General features: G+C 37.3%; 1 protein-coding gene across 1 annotated transcript; it reads left to right on the forward strand.

The window, feature by feature from the left end:
* Positions 1-7,674: 7,674 nt before the first annotated feature.
* Positions 7,675-16,794, forward strand: LOC121506671 (heavy metal-associated isoprenylated plant protein 4-like; the record flags this gene model as incomplete). Its single annotated transcript, XM_041782509.1, has 3 exons — positions 7,675-7,734; positions 16,156-16,209; positions 16,717-16,794. Coding segments are annotated over exons 1-3 (192 nt in total), but the record flags the coding sequence as incomplete, so codon positions are not given.
* Between the last annotated feature and the right edge of the window lie 627 nt (positions 16,795-17,421).

Genomic DNA, 17,421 nt, shown 5'->3' on the forward strand with positions numbered 1-17,421 from the left:
TTCCCCCTTAACTATCACATTGTCATGCCAAAGCAGGGAGCAGAAAAGTGGCATCTTCATTTTCTTTCGCAGAAAGCTTTCTGTGTTGCTCTCAGTGCTAGCTGTGATAAGGAAATGTGTTGTTCTGGCTAAGGCCAAGCTTACGTTCAGCTAGTCCACAAGCATTTACGCAAGTTCCCTTTTCCCCCTCAGCTATCACACAGTCATGCCAAAGCAGCTCAGCAGAGGAGTAAAAACATCTTTCCTAACATGAAAAGCTTATTTGGTTGTTTTATTCTTTGTTATACAGAAATGTGGCCCAGTTCTGGTGAAACAGGCTAAAGCTATATCTGAGTATTTAGAGCAGTGGAGGCAGCCATAACAGGGCTTTCAGCACAACTAAACCCCGCCCATAGAGCGACTCTGTATGTATAAGCCAGGGCTTGACATTTACACCCGCCAATTAGCCAAATGCGGGTGGATTTCGGCCATGGCGGGTAGCAGCGTGACTCACTGTAACGACGGTGGGTTGAATTTATTAGTGTCACAACTTGAGCTTCACTCTGAAAGTGTTTGTCTGTTAGCCCTTATGATTTAGGCTTGTTACATAGAGGCCATTTGGCACCTAAAGGCTCAAATTTCCCTCCTGAGTATCAGAAAAGTGGCTGGTTTCTTCATCCATTTGTGCGTTTTTACGCAGTGCCAAGGGCTTTGATGCTGTATGACGCGACACTCACAGACATATACGGACACACACTCGCACTGACATGTTGGTTAGACTGAAGGCTTCTTTCTGTTTAGGGAAAATGTTTCAGAATTTGCAGGATAAACTCAGACCTGAACTTTATCCTTCTACTTTAAAGCGCTTCTCTATCTATGGATGATCAGTGCGTCAGCACCGTTTAGATGTGTGTGTGTGTGTGTGTGTGTGTGTGTGTGCTCCAGCTGTGTGTCTCTGTCACTCGTGCAAGTCAGGGCGGGCGGGGTGTCTAAATATTGTTTGATTAATACTCCATCTATATTCTTTGTTTGATGAAGGCGATCTAAATGATAAAAACCTCCGCAAAGGTGCACATACTTTAAATGTCATTGAAATTTTTAAACGTTTGTATATTCAGGGTTAATTAAAAATTTGCCATAAATCGATAATTAATGGTTATAAAAGATGAGAGAAACTCTGAAACTTTAAATCAGTTCACTGAGGCAGTGAGAAACAGAGGCAGAAGGATAAAAGTCTGTAACTGATCACTTAGGGGTCAAACAGAATTCAACTTAATGGTGATTTTTTTTTTCCTTCTTATTTTATACATCGGTTGTTTAATGTTCTCCAAATGTGAGCTTCACCACCAAATGTAAGTCATCTATTATTTAAGGAGATATTGTAATTAGTATTAGACACATGTATGAAAACATTTCCTCCATACAGTATAGAGCAGAGGACAGGAGAAGTTGGACACTTAATATTCTCTGGTGGAGATTTGTCAGAGTGAAAATTAGAGATGTTCTTGTAATCTGCTGTAGTTTTTCCTAATAAACAGCCGATAAATAGTATTTTAATATTAGCATAAACTTAATATCCATAAAGAAAATAAAAATCTAAGAGTCTTGACTCTTAGATGACTGTCTCTAACAGTCTGACCCATATCTCAGTAGTGTGCCATTTGTGTATGTCAATTTTAAGGTATGCCCGAGGGTTAAAACTGCTAAAATCGAGTCTTATGACCACCTTACACCTAACAACTAGAAGTTGTCTGGTTTTAGAGCAGGTCACAGCACTGAGATGGCCCTCCTCAAGGTCACCAATGATTTGTTTTTAGCAGCAGATAGAGGGGAGGGAGCCATTTTAATTCTTTTAGATCTCAGCGCAGCTTTTGATACCATTGATCACATTATTTTAATAGAACGTCTTAGAGACTGGATGGGCATCAGGGACACTGCACTTAGCTGGTTTTATTCTTATCTTTTAGAGCGAACCTATGCGGTCACCATAGGTAACCACTCCTCCTCTACCTCTACCCTTACCTGTGGTGTACCCCAAGGTTCAGTTTTAGGCCCCATTTTATTTTCTATTTATATGCTGCCCCTTGGTCAAATCATTAAGAATTATAAAGTCTCCTTTCACTGCTACGCAGACGACACACAGATATACCTGCCCCTGAGACCTGAGGATCCTAGAAGCCTAGCTGCTGTCATTGACTGTCTAAATGATATTAACTGCTGGATGGCACAAAACTTTCTACAACTCAATAACTCCAAATCCGAAATCATTCTTTTCAATATTCCAAACTCTCCCAATACAATCACAAACAGCCTTGGTCCTTTGTCCACAAACATTAAATCAACAGCTCGAAATCTAGGGTTAGAATTTGACTCCAACCTCACCTTCACAACACACATCAATAAAGTTATACAGTCATGCTTTTTTCATTTACGCACAATTGCCAAAATAAAACCAATTCTCCACCAGACAGATTTGGAAAAGGTAATCCATGCTCTCATTTTTTCCCGTCTGGACTATTGCAACTCTCTCCTGTCAGGTCTCTGCCAAAAATCCCTCTCTCGCCTTCAACTGGTTCAAAATGCAGCAGCTAGGCTTCTCACTGGTCTTAACAGACGACATCACATCACCCCGATTTTAGCATCTTTACACTGGCTACCCGTTACTTTTAGAATTGATTTTAAGATTTTACTTATTACTTTTAAAGCACTGAAGGGTCTGGCTCCAGAATATATTACAGAACTTTTATTCCCTATGTCCCAGCCCGCAGCCTCAGATCCTCGGTGGGAACCTCCTGGTCGTTCCAAAGTCGAGACTCAAATCTAAGGGTGACAGGGCCTTCTCCATCAGAGCCCCTCGACTTTGGAACGACCTGCCCGAGGAGATAAGGCATGCAGAATCATTGACATCTTTTAAATCACTTCTTAAAACTCATTTTTATAGAGTGGCTTTTATGTGATGTCGTCTCATCTTCGTCTCATCTTCTTATTTAATTTTTATAATTTTTATCCTCTCACAGATTCTTACATATTCTAGTTTAATTTCCTCTTAATCTCTCCTTTACTGCTTCCCCTTATGTTTACCTCTGTTATAATACTTATCAATTTTACTGCTTTTACAGTTTTAGAGCTTGTTTCACCCTGTTTTAATATCTGTTTTGCCCTCTTATTTACATTTTACTGTTTCTCTTTTAATTTCTTATGTCTTTAATTTTGGTCCTCTCGGTCTCAGCCTGTGTAGCTGGGTTCCTGCTTTGCCTGGGTTCCTATCATTTTATGCTTTGCCTGGGTTCCTATCATTTTATGGTACTGATGTCTGTGTCTTGCCTGCATCCTGATGTTCATGATGTCTTAGCTGTGCAGTTCATGTCTGCACTCTGATTGACGTCTGTGATGTCTTAGTTTGCATGGCATCACAGGTCATCTAGGTTTGGTTCTATATTGTCGCTCTTTATCGATGTAGATGAATTATTATCTGTCTAGATGTCACGTTCTGTTTCTGTCTTTTGTCTGGGTTGTTGCTTTGTTTTTGTACTTGCTTCTGCACTTGTCAAAGCACTTTGTAAACCCATGTTTTTAAAAGTGCTATACAAATAAAGTTATTATTATTATTATTAACAACTGAGACCACAGGAGCGACCTGCAACTTCAGCAAGACTCCCATGATTTTACTCTGACTGTGGAATTTTGTCTGCGACTTTGAAATTAGAGGAAAAGTCGTTAGATGTAAAGCCGCCATTAGGCAGGGGTTACCTGCACAAGAGTAGCACATGTGCACAATGTCATTTGTTGCTCTGATTGGCCCATCATGAATATTACAGACCATTACTCCAATTACCTTTTCAACTTTTTGAAAAGTCCTGCCCTTCCCAAACACTTTCTATGGGAGCTTTCCCAGATGAATGTCAAATACATTCATGCAATGGAAACATAAGTTGATGTGGTGTGTCAGGTTAGCTGTTTCATGCCATCAGGGCTTTATCTTTTAAACTTTTGGGTTCTTTCAATTCTCAACCCAGACATAAAGGGCAACACAGTTACACCCCCCAAAAACAAATCACTCTGCCAGAACACACAATTCAGTCTGACATTTCAACAGGCATCCCAAGTAATTGGAGACAGCCATATACTTGGTTTAAAACTAGTCTCTTTTTTATCTACCCAAATAACACCAAAACTTGGATTATCCACAAGTAGCAGGACAGCTGGCCATACAAATTCACTATCAGGTACCATGAAAGCTTTTCCAGAGGAATGTGAAGTATTTCATACATTATCACTGTGAGCTGACAGTCATTCCCTCATATCACCTGTAGCTAAAGCTCAACTAACTCAAGTCCTTCAAACATCAGAACATTAGTCCTAATGAGGACAAAGCTGGAATGACTTTTCAGACTGACATTATATAACATTCAACATGTTGCATTCACAATTCAGCACCATCTATTCCACAACATACTGATGTCTGTCATACATATATAACAATTTACTAAACTTTTTTTGGCAAAGAGCACTCAACATCCATTATCATTACTAAAATTATTCAACTTTTTTTAAATCCTGCATTAGTCTTTCTGTGCAGGCCTTTTGACAATAATCAACTTGTTTCATAGATTATATTCTTTAACTTTTCAAAAATATCCTGCATTTTTCATACATATATTTTTCATCTTTTCAGAGGCAGCATTATCAATTGAATGACAACTTGTGCATCATGCAGCTGTCACAGTGTATTATCTTCAAAGATTGCTCTCTGTAATTCATATTACCGTTTAACATTGTGATATGCAGAACAATTACAATGAAACTGCTATATGGGAATGAATATTTTTAAACATTGCTCTAAACATTGCTCTATTTTTTTATTTTTTTTTTTTTTTTTTTTTTATTACAGCATCACCAATCAGGATTGTGCTATTGGGAAAAAGTGAGAACCAACAGGCAAAACTTGGTAACTTCATCATCAGAGATCGTCCTTTTCATCAACAAAAACTTCAGACCAATCACTCAGAGGCCCACAGTGGGGACTGGAGAGTAATCCCAGTAACAGTAGTGAAAACTCCAAACATGTTCAGTCTGTCTGAGGAGGCTGTGAGAAGAGAGGTGAAGAGCTGTGTGAGTCTTTGTCCTCCTGGACCAAATGTTCTGCTGCTGTTAGTGAAACCTTCTGATTTCACTGAAGAGAACAGACAAACACTGAAGTTCATCCTGAGTTTGTTTGGTCAAGATGCTTTCAAACACTCAATGGTCATCATGACACACAGAGAGGACACACAGAGCCCTGTAAAGAATCTGATTGAAGACTGTGGAGGAAGATGCATCAATATGCTTAGAGACAGTGATAGTCTGTTAATGGAGAGGATTGGATATAATGTGTGTGCGAATAATGGAAACTTCCTCACCTTCACTGAAGAGTCCACAAGACCAAAGTCCGAACTCAACAAACCAGCTTTAAACCTGGTTCTGTGTGGGAGAAGAGGATCAGGAAAGACTTCAACAGCAAAGGCCATTTTAGGTCAGACAGGTCTTCATTCAGCCTCCAGCTCATCAGAGTGTGTTAAATATCAGGGAGAGGTTTGTGGACGTTGGGTTTCCCTGGTGGAGCTTCCTGCCTTGTGTGAAAAACCACGGGAGGACGCGATGATGGAATTACTCAGATGTGTCTCACTCTGTGATCTTGAAGGTGTCCACGCCTTCATCCTGGTCCTACCTGTGGGTCCACTCACTGATGAGGACAAGGAAGAGCTAGAGGCCATCCAGAACACATTTGGGTCTAAAGTCAATGACTTCACCATGATCCTGTCCACGTCAGAATCAGATCCCAAAGATCCAGCTGTAGTTAACTTTGTTGAAGAAAGCAAGGAAATCACAGAAATCATTCAGAGATGTGGAGGGAGATCTTTTGTTCTCAACATCAAGGACAACCAGCAGATACCAGAGCTGTTGAATTCTTTGGAAAAGATGAGGATCAGAGAATCCAGATACTTCACCAAAGACATGTTCATTCAGGCTCTGATTGAAGAACTTTCTAGACTTAAACTTCAGGATGTGAAACAGAGAAGGGCTGATAATGAGACCCAGAGCAGAGAATGTCTCAGGATAGTTCTGATTGGAAGGACTGGCAGCGGAAAAAGTGCGACAGGAAACAACATTTTGGGAAAAGATTGTTTTTACTCTGATTCCAGCTCAAAGTCTGTGACCAAGGCTTGTGAAAAAGCAACTGGAGAGATTGATGGTCAGCCTGTGGCTGTGGTCGACACCCCTGATTTGTTTGACACAGCTCTGTCTGATGAGGATGTTCAGCAGGAGCTTGTGAAATGCATCAGCATGCTGGCTCCTGGACCTCACGTGTTCCTGCTAGTGCTGCAGATCGGCCGCTTCACTAAGGAGGAAAAAGACTCACTGGAACTGATCCAAAAATATTTTGGAAAGCATGCAGCAGATTTCATCATTGTTGTATTCACCAGAGGTGATGATCTCCGTCAGTCAACTGAGAGTTACTTTAGAAACTCTGATGAGGAATTGAAAGAACTGATCCACAACTGTGGAGGAAGATACCAGGTCTTCAATAACAAGAACCAGACAGACCGCAGACAAGTCAGACAGTTACTGACTAAAGCAAACAAAATGCTTGAAGACAATGGCGGTAGCTTCTACACATCTGATATGTTCCAAGAGGCTGAGGCGGCGATAGAGGAAGAAGTGGAGAGGATCCTGGAAGAAATGGAAGAAGAAATGCAGAGACAGAAGGAGAGGCTTCAGAGAAAACATGAAGAAGAAAGTGAGGAAATGAAGAAAAGAATGGAGCAACAGAGGAAAGAAAGTGAACAGCAGAGAGAGAAACAACTCAGAGAAATGGAGGAAAAGATTAACAAGGAGCGAGAAGAGAGGAAGAAAGAGCAGGAAAAGAGAGAAGAGGAGGACCGAGAGAAAACAAGGCAGGATGAACTTAAACAGAAAGAGTGGGAGCAAAAACTTCAAGAACTGGAGAGAAAAATAAAGTTAGAATCAGAGGAGAAAGAAACTATTGATAAAAAGTGGGAACAGAGCAGAATAGAGCTGAGAAGACAGCAAGAGGACTGGGAGAGGGAAAGAACTGAATGGTGGGAACAGAGAAGGCTTGAAAATGAGAAAATACGACATGAAGAACAGTTAAAAATTAAAAAGCTTCAAGAGGAGTATGATCAGGAAAGAGAAAAAGTTGAGAAAAAGAGAAGAGAGGACGACCAAAGACGAAGAGAACAGGAGGAGAAGGAGAGAAGAGAACTAGAGGAAAACTATAAGAAAAAAATGAAGGACATGAAGAAGAGGAATGAAGAGGAGGCCAGAAAACAAGCTGAAGAATTCAATGAGTTCAGAAAAAATTACGACAAAGACTATAATGAACTAAAAGAGAAATGCATGAAGGAAATGCGTAAATTGAAGAAAAAGCATGAGAGACAACTGTATGAGGAAGAGAGGAGACATAAGAAGCAGTACAGGCTGTTACAAGAAGAAAGAGAGGATCTGAGGAAAAAGCATGAGCAAGAAATGAAAGAAAAAGAGGATCTGAGGAAAAAGCATGAGCAAGAAATGAAAGAAAAAGAGGATCTGAAGCAAAAGCATTTGCAAGAAATGAAAGAAAAAGAGGATCTGAGGAAAAAGCATGAGCAAGAAATGAAAGAAAAAGAGGATCTGAGGAAAAAGCATGAGCAAGAAATGAAAGAAAAAGAGGATCTGAGGAAAAAGCATGAGCAAGAAATGAAAGAAAAAGAGGATCTGAAGCAAAAGCATGAGCAAGAAATGAAAGAAAAAGAGGATCTGAAGCAAAAGCATTTGCAAGAAATGAAAGAAAAAGAGGATCTGAGGAAAAAGCATTTGCAAGAAATGAAAGAAAAAGAGGATCTGAGGAAAAAGCATGAGCAAGAAATGAAAGAAAAAGAGGATCTGAGGAAAAAGCATTTGCAAGAAATGAAAGAAAAAGAGGATCTGAAGCAAAAGCATGAGCAAGAAATGAAAGAAAAAGAGGATCTGAGGAAAAAGCATGAGCAAGAAATGAAAGAAAAAGAGGATCTGAAGCAAAAGCATTTGCAAGAAATGAAAGAAAAAGAGGATCTGAGGAAAAAGCATGAGCAAGAAATGAAAGAAAAAGAGGATCTGAAGCAAAAGCATTTGCAAGAAATGAAAGAAAAAGAGGATCTGAAGCAAAAGCATGAGCAAGAAATGAAAGAAAAAGAGGATCTGAGGAAAAAGCATTTGCAAGAAATGAAAGAAAAAGAGGATCTGAAGCAAAAGCATGAGCAAGAAATGAAAGAAAAAGAGGATCTGAGGAAAAAGCATGAGCAAGAAATGAAAGAAAAAGAGGATCTGAGGAAAAAGCATGAGCAAGAAATGAAAGAAAAAGAGGATCTGAAGCAAAAGCATTTGCAAGAAATGAAAGAAAAAGAGGATCTGAGGAAAAAGCATGCGCAAGAAATGAAAGAAAAAGAGGATCTGAGGAAAAAGCATTTGCAAGAAATGAAAGAAAAAGAGGATCTGAGGAAAAAGCATGAGCAAGAAATGAAAGAAAAAGAGGATCTGAGGAAAAAGCATGAGCAAGAAATGAAAGAAAAAGAGGATCTGAAGCAAAAGCATGAGCAAGAAATGAAAGAAAAAGAGGATCTGAAGCAAAAGCATTTGCAAGAAATGAAAGAAAAAGAGGATCTGAGGAAAAAGCATGCGCAAGAAATGAAAGAAAAAGAGGATCTGAGGAAAAAGCATTTGCAAGAAATGAAAGAAAAAGAGGATCTGAGGAAAAAGCATGAGCAAGAAATGAAAGAAAAAGAGGATCTGAGGAAAAAGCATTTGCAAGAAATGAAAGAAAAAGAGGATCTGAAGCAAAAGCATGAGCAAGAAATGAAAGAAAAAGAGGATCTGAGGAAAAAGCATGAGCAAGAAATGAAAGAAAAAGAGGATCTGAGGAAAAAGCATGCGCAAGTAATGAAAGAAAAAGAGGATCTGAGGAAAAAGCATGAGCAAGAAATGAAAGAAAAAGAGGATCTGAAGCAAAAGCATTTGCAAGAAATGAAAGAAAAAGAGGATCTGAAGCAAAAGCATGAGCAAGAAATGAAAGAAAAAGAGGATCTGAGGAAAAAGCATGAGCAAGAAATGAAAGAAAAAGAGGATCTGAGGAAGAAGCATGAGCAAGAAATGAAAGAAAAAGAGGATCTGAGGAAAAAGCATGAGCAAAAAATGAAAGAAAAAGAGGATCTGAGGAAAAAGCATGAGCAAGAAATGAAAGAAAAAGAGGATCTGAGGAAAAAGCATGAGCAAAAAATGAAAGAAAAAGAGGATCTGAGGAAAAAGCATGAGCAATAAATGAAAGAAAAAGAGGATCTGAAGCAAAAGCATGAGCAACAAATGAAAGAAAAAGAGGATCTGAAGCAAAAGCATGAGCAAGAAATGAAAGAAAAAGAGGATCTGAGGAAAAAGCATGAGCAAGAAATGAAAGAAAAAGAGGATCTGAGGAAGAAGCATGAGCAAGAAATGAAAGAAAAAGAGGATCTGAGGAAAAAGCATTTGCAAGAAATGAAAGAAAAAGAGGATCTGAAGCAAAAGCATGAGCAAGAAATGAAAGAAAAAGAGGATCTGAGGAAAAAGCATGAGCAAGAAATGAAAGAAAAAGAGGATCTGAAGCAAAAGCATTTGCAAGAAATGAAAGAAAAAGAGGATCTGAGGAAAAAGCATGAGCAAGAAATGAAAGAAAAAGAGGATCTGAGGAAAAAGCATGAGCAAGAAATGAAAGAAAAAGAGGATCTGAAGCAAAAGCATTTGCAAGAAATGAAAGAAAAAGAGGATCTGAAGCAAAAGCATGAGCAAGAAATGAAAGAAAAAGAGGATCTGAGGAAAAAGCATGAGCAAGAAATGAAAGAAAAAGAGGATCTGAGGAAAAAGCATGAGCAAGAAATGAAAGAAAAAGAGGATCTGAAGCAAAAGCATGAGCAAGAAATGAAAGAAAAAGAGGATCTGAAGCAAAAGCATGAGCAAGAAATGAAAGAAAAAGAGGATCTGAGGAAAAAGCATGAGCAAAAAATGAAAGAAAAAGAGGATCTGAGGAAAAAGCATGAGCAAAAAATGAAAGAAAAAGAGGATCTGAAGCAAAAGCATGAGCAAGAAATGAAAGAAAAAGAGGATCTGAGGAAAAAGCATGAGCAAGAAATGAAAGAAAAAGAGGATCTGAGGAAAAAGCATGAGCACGAACTGAAAGAAAAAGAGGATCTGAGGAAAAAGCATGAGCAAAAATGAAAGAAAAGAGGATCTGAAGCAAAAGCATGAGCAAGTAATGAAAGAAAAAGAGGATCTGAGGAAAAAGCATGAGCAAGAAATGAAAGAAAAAGAGGATCTGAGGAAAAAGCATGAGCAAGAAATGAAAGAAAAAGAGGATCTGAAGCAAAAGCATGAGCAAGAAATGAAAGAAAAAGAGGATCTGAAGCAAAAGCATGAGCAAGAAATGAAAGAAAAAGAGGATCTGAGGAAGAAGCATGAGCAAGAAATGAAAGAAAAAGAGGATCTGAAGCAAAAGCATTTGCAAGAAATGAAAGAAAAAGAGGATCTGAAGCAAAAGCATGAGCAAGAAATGAAAGAAAAAGAGGATCTGAGGAAAAAGCATGAGCAAAAAATGAAAGAAAAAGAGGATCTGAGGAAAAAGCATGAGCAAGAAATGAAAGAAAAAGAGGATCTGAGGAAAAAGCATGAGCAAGAAATGAAAGAAAAAGAGGATCTGAGGAAAAAGCATGAGCAAAAAATGAAAGAAAAAGAGGATCTGAGGAAAAAGCATGAGCAAGAAATGAAAGAAAAAGAGGATCTGAGGAAAAAGCATGAGCAAGAAATGAAAGAAAAAGAGGATCTGAGGAAAAAGCATGAGCAAAAAATGAAAGAAAAAGAGGATCTGAAGCAAAAGCATGAGCAAGAAATGAAAGAAAAAGAGGATCTGAGGAAAAAGCATGAGCAAGAAATGAAAGAAAAAGAGGATCTGAGGAAAAAGCATGAGCAAAAAATGAAAGAAAAAGAGGATCTGAAGCAAAAGCATGAGCAAGAAATGAAAGAAAAAGAGGATCTGAGGAAAAAGCATGAGCAAGAAATGAAAGAAAAAGAGGATCTGAAGCAAAAGCATGAGCAAGAAATGAAAGAAAAAGAGGATCTGAAGCAAAAGCATGAGCAAGAAATGAAAGAAAAAGAGGATCTGAAGCAAAAGCATTTGCAAGAAATGAAAGAAAAAGAGGATCTGAAGCAAAAGCATGAGCAAGAAATGAAAGAAAAAGAGGATCTGAGGAAAAAGCATGAGCAAGAAATGAAAGAAAAAGAGGATCTGAGGAAAAAGCATGAGCAAAAAATGAAAGAAAAAGAGGATCTGAAGCAAAAGCATGAGCAAGAAATGAAAGAAAAAGAGGATCTGAGGAAAAAGCCTGAGCAAGAAATGAAAGAAAAAGAGGATCTGAGGAAAAAGCATTTGCAAGAAATGAAAGAAAAAGAGGATCTGAAGCAAAAGCATGAGCAAGAAATGAAAGAAAAAGAGGATCTGAAGCAAAAGCATGAGCAAGAAATGAAAGAAAAAGAGGATCTGAGGAAAAAGCATGAGCAAAAAATGAAAGAAAAAGAGGATCTGAAGCAAAAGCATGAGCAAGAAATGAAAGAAAAAGAGGATCTGAGGAAAAAGCATGAGCAAGAAAAGAAAGAAAAAGAGGATCTGAAGCAAAAGCATTTGCAAGAAATGAAAGAAAAAGAGGATCTGAGGAAAAAGCATGAGCAAGAAATGAAAGAAAAAGAGGATCTGAGGAAAAAGCATGAGCAAGAAATGAAAGAAAAAGAGGATCTGAAGCAAAAGCATGAGCAAGAAATGAAAGAAAAAGAGGATCTGAGGAAAAAGCATGAGCAAAAAATGAAAGAAAAAGAGGATCTGAAGCAAAAGCATGAGCAAGAAATGAAAGAAAAAGAGGATCTGAAGCAAAAGCATTTGCAAGAAATGAAAGAAAAAGAGGATCTGAAGCAAAAGCATTGGCAAGAAATGAAAGAAAAAGAGGATCTGAAGCAAAAGCATGAGCAAGAAATGAAAGAAAAAGAGGATCTGAAGCAAAAGCATTTGCAAGAAATGAAAGAAAAAGAGGATCTGAAGCAAAAGCATGAGCAAGAAATGAAAGAAAAAGAGGATCTGAGGAAAAAGCATGAGCAAAAATGAAAGAAAAAGAGGATCTGATGAAAAAGCATGAGCAAGAAATGAAAGAAAAAGAGGATCTGAGGAAAAAGCATGAGCAAAAAATGAAAGAAAAAGAGGATCTGAGGAAAAAGCATGAGCAAAAAATGAAAGAAAAAGAGGATCTGAGGAAAAAGCATGAGCAAAAAATGAAAGAAAAAGAGGATCTGAAGCAAAAGCATGAGCAAGAAATGAAAGAAAAAGAGGATCTGAGGAAAAAGCATGAGCAAGAAATGAAAGAAAAAGAGGATCTGAGGAAAAAGCATGAGCAAAAAATGAAAGAAAAAGAGGATCTGAAGCAAAAGCATGAGCAAGAAATGAAAGAAAAAGAGGATCTGAGGAAAAAGCATGAGCAAGAAATGAAAGAAAAAGAGGATCTGAGGAAAAAGCATGAGCAAGAAATGAAAGAAAAAGAGGATCTGAAGCAAAAGCATTTGCAAGAAATGAAAGAAAAAGAGGATCTGAAGCAAAAGCATTTGCAAGAAATGAAAGAAAAAGAGGATCTGAAGCAAAAGCATGAGCAAGAAATGAAAGAAAAAGAGGATCTGAGGAAAAAGCATGAGCAAGAAATGAAAGAAAAAGAGGATCTGAGGAAAAAGCATGAGCAAAAAATGAAAGAAAAAGAGGATCTGAAGCAAAAGCATGAGCAAAAAATGAAAGAAAAAGAGGATCTGAAGCAAAAGCATGAGCAAGAAATGAAAGAAAAAGAGGATCTGAGGAAAAAGCATGAGCAAGAAATGAAAGAAAAAGAGGATCTGAGGAAGAAGCATGAGCAAGAAATGAAAGAAAAAGAGGATCTGAGGAAAAAGCATGAGCAAAAAATGAAAGAAAAAGAGGATCTGAGGAAAAAGCATTTGCAAGAAATGAAAGAAAAAGAGGATCTGAAGCAAAAGCATGAGCAAGAAATGAAAGAAAAAGAGGATCTGAGGAAAAAGCATGAGCAAGAAATGAAAGAAAAAGAGGATCTGAAGCAAAAGCATTTGCAAGAAATGAAAGAAAAAGAGGATCTGAGGAAAAAGCATGCGCAAGAAATGAAAGAAAAAGAGGATCTGAGGAAAAAGCATGAGCAAGAAATGAAAGAAAAAGAGGATCTGAAGCAAAAGCATTTGCAAGAAATGAAAGAAAAAGAGGATCTGAAGCAAAAGCATGAGCAAGAAATGAAAGAAAAAGAGGATCTGAGGAAAAAGCATGAGCAAGAAATGAAAGAAAAAGAGGATCTGAGGAAGAAGCATGAGCAAGAAATGAAAGAAAAAGAGGATCTGAAGCAAAAGCATTTGCAAGAAATGAAAGAAAAAGAGGATCTGAAGCAAAAGCATGAGCAAGAAATGAAAGAAAAAGAGGATCTGAGGAAAAAGCATGAGCAAAAAATGAAAGAAAAAGAGGATCTGAGGAAAAAGCATGAGCAAGAAATGAAAGAAAAAGAGGATCTGAGGAAAAAGCATGAGCAAGAAATGAAAGAAAAAGAGGATCTGAGGAAAAAGCATGAGCAAAAAATGAAAGAAAAAGAGGATCTGAGGAAAAAGCATGAGCAAAAAATGAAAGAAAAAGAGGATCTGAAGCAAAAGCATGAGCAAGAAATGAAAGAAAAAGAGGATCTGAGGAAAAAGCATGAGCAAGAAATGAAAGAAAAAGAGGATCTGAGGAAAAAGCATGAGCAAGAAATGAAAGAAAAAGAGGATCTGAAGCAAAAGCATGAGCAAGAAATGAAAGAAAAAGAGGATCTGAAGCAAAAGCATTTGCAAGAAATGAAAGAAAAAGAGGATCTGAAGCAAAAGCATGAGCAAGAAATGAAAGAAAAAGAGGATCTGAAGCAAAAGCATTTGCAAGAAATGAAAGAAAAAGAGGATCTGAAGCAAAAGCATGAGCAAGAAATGAAAGAAAAAGAGGATCTGAAGCAAAAGCATGAGCAAGAAATGAAAGAAAAAGAGGATCTGAGGAAGAAGCATGAGCAAGAAATGAAAGAAAAAGAGGATCTGAAGCAAAAGCATTTGCAAGAAATGAAAGAAAAAGAGGATCTGAAGCAAAAGCATGAGCAAGAAATGAAAGAAAAAGAGGATCTGAGGAAAAAGCATGAGCAAAAAATGAAAGAAAAAGAGGATCTGAGGAAAAAGCATGAGCAAGAAATGAAAGAAAAAGAGGATCTGAGGAAAAAGCATGAGCAAGAAATGAAAGAAAAAGAGGATCTGAGGAAAAAGCATGAGCAAAAAATGAAAGAAAAAGAGGATCTGAGGAAAAAGCATGAGCAAGAAATGAAAGAAAAAGAGGATCTGAGGAAAAAGCATGAGCAAGAAATGAAAGAAAAAGAGGATCTGAGGAAAAAGCATGAGCAAAAAATGAAAGAAAAAGAGGATCTGAAGCAAAAGCATGAGCAAGAAATGAAAGAAAAAGAGGATCTGAGGAAAAAGCATGAGCAAGAAATGAAAGAAAAAGAGGATCTGAGGAAAAAGCATGAGCAAGAAATGAAAGAAAAAGAGGATCTGAAGCAAAAGCATGAGCAAGAAATGAAAGAAAAAGAGGATCTGAGGAAAAAGCATGAGCAAGAAATGAAAGAAAAAGAGGATCTGAAGCAAAAGCATGAGCAAGAAATGAAAGAAAAAGAGGATCTGAAGCAAAAGCATTTGCAAGAAATGAAAGAAAAAGAGGATCTGAAGCAAAAGCATGAGCAAGAAATGAAAGAAAAAGAGGATCTGAGGAAAAAGCATGAGCAAGAAATGAAAGAAAAAGAGGATCTGAGGAAAAAGCATGAGCAATAAATGAAAGAAAAAGAGGATCTGAAGCAAAAGCATGAGCAAGAAATGAAAGAAAAAGAGGATCTGAGGAAAAAGCATGAGCAAGAAATGAAAGAAAAAGAGGATCTGAGGAAAAAGCATTTGCAAGAAATGAAAGAAAAAGAGGATCTGAAGCAAAAGCATGAGCAAGAAATGAAAGAAAAAGAGGATCTGAAGCAAAAGCATGAGCAAGAAATGAAAGAAAAAGAGGATCTGAGGAAAAAGCATGAGCAAAAAATGAAAGAAAAAGAGGATCTGAAGCAAAAGCATGAGCAAGAAATGAAAGAAAAAGAGGATCTGAGGAAAAAGCATGAGCAAGAAAAGAAAGAAAAAGAGGATCTGAAGCAAAAGCATTTGCAAGAAATGAAAGAAAAAGAGGATCTGAGGAAAAAGCATGAGCAAGAAATGAAAGAAAAAGAGGATCTGAGGAAAAAGCATGAGCAAGAAATGAAAGAAAAAGAGGATCTGAAGCAAAAGCATTTGCAAGAAATGAAAGAAAAAGAGGATCTGAAGCAAAAGCATGAGCAAGAAATGAAAGAAAAAGAGGATCTGAAGCAAAAGCATGAGCAAGAAATGAAAGAAAAAGAGGATCTGAAGCAAAAGCATGAGCAAGAAATGAAAGAAAAAGAGGATCTGAGGAAAAAGCATGAGCAAGAAATGAAAGAAAAAGAGGATCTGAAGCAAAAGCATGAGCAAGAAATGAAAGAAAAAGAGGATCTGAGGAAAAAGCATGAGCAAGAAATGAAAGAAAAAGAGGATCTGAAGCAAAAGCATTTGCAAGAAATGAAAGAAAAAGAGGATCTGAAGCAAAAGCATTGGCAAGAAATGAAAGAAAAAGAGGATCTGAAGCAAAAGCATGAGCAAGAAATGAAAGAAAAAGAGGATCTGAAGCAAAAGCATTTGCAAGAAATGAAAGAAAAAGAGGATCTGAAGCAAAAGCATGAGCAAGAAATGAAAGAAAAAGAGGATCTGAGGAAAAAGCATGAGCAAAAAATGAAAGAAAAAGAGGATCTGAGGAAAAAGCATGAGCAAGAAATGAAAGAAAAAGAGGATCTGAGGAAAAAGCATGAGCAAGAAATGAAAGAAAAAGAGGATCTGAAGCAAAAGCATGAGCAAGAAATGAAAGAAAAAGAGGATCTGAGGAAAAAGCATGAGCAAGAAATGAAAGAAAAAGAGGATCTGAAGCAAAAGCATGAGCAAGAAATGAAAGAAAAAGAGGATCTGAGGAAAAAGCATGAGCAAGAAATGAAAGAAAAAGAGGATCTGAGGAAAAAGCATGAGCAAGAAATGAAAGAAAAAGAGGATCTGAAGCAAAAGCATTTGCAAGAAATGAAAGAAAAAGAGGATCTGAAGCAAAAGCATTTGCAAGAAATGAAAGAAAAAGAGGATCTGAGGAAAAAGCATGAGCAAGAAATGAAAGAAAAAGAGGATCTGAGGAAAAAGCATGAGCAAGAAATGAAAGAAAAAGAGGATCTGAAGCAAAAGCATTTGCAAGAAATGAAAGAAAAAGAGGATCTGAAGCAAAAGCATGAGCAAGAAAAGAAAGAAAAAGAGGATCTGAGGAAAAAGCATGAGCAAGAAATGAAAGAAAAAGAGGATCTGAAGCAAAAGCATTTGCAAGAAATGAAAGAAAAAGAGGATCTGAAGCAAAAGCATGAGCAAGAAATGAAAGAAAAAGAGGATCTGAGGAAAAAGCATGAGCAAAAAATGAAAGAAAAAGAGGATCTGAGGAAAAAGCATGAGCAAGAAATGAAAGAAAAAGAGGATCTGAGGAAAAAGCATGAGCAAAAAATGAAAGAAAAAGAGGATCTGAGGAAAAAGCATGAGCAAAAAATGAAAGAAAAAGAGGATCTGAAGCAAAAGCATGAGCAAGAAATGAAAGAAAAAGAGGATCTGAGGAAAAAGCATGAGCAAGAAATGAAAGAAAAAGAGGATCTGAGGAAAAAGCATGAGCAAAAAATGAAAGAAAAAGAGGATCTGAAGCAAAAGCATGAGCAAGAAATGAAAGAAAAAGAGGATCTGAGGAAAAAGCATGAGCAAGAAATGAAAGAAAAAGAGGATCTGAGGAAAAAGCATGAGCAAGAAATGAAAGAAAAAGAGGATCTGAAGCAAAAGCATTTGCAAGAAATGAAAGAAAAAGAGGATCTGAAGCAAAAGCATTTGCAAGAAATGAAAGAAAAAGAGGATCTGAAGCAAAAGCATGAGCAAGAAATGAAAGAAAAAGAGGATCTGAGGAAAAAGCATGAGCAAAAAATGAAAGAAAAAGAGGATCTGAAGCAAAAGCATGAGCAAGAAATGAAAGAAAAAGAGGATCTGAGGAAAAAGCATGAGCAAGAAATGAAAGAAAAAGAGGATCTGAGGAAAAAGCATGAGCAAGAAATGAAAGAAAAAGAGGATCTGAAGCAAAAGCATGAGCAAGAAATGAAAGAAAAAGAGGATCTGAAGCAAAAGCATGAGCAAGAAATGAAA

This window comes from Cheilinus undulatus, unplaced genomic scaffold (assembly GCF_018320785.1).
Source record: "Cheilinus undulatus unplaced genomic scaffold, ASM1832078v1 Contig7, whole genome shotgun sequence".
Lineage (NCBI taxonomy): Eukaryota > Metazoa > Chordata > Actinopteri > Labriformes > Labridae > Cheilinus > Cheilinus undulatus.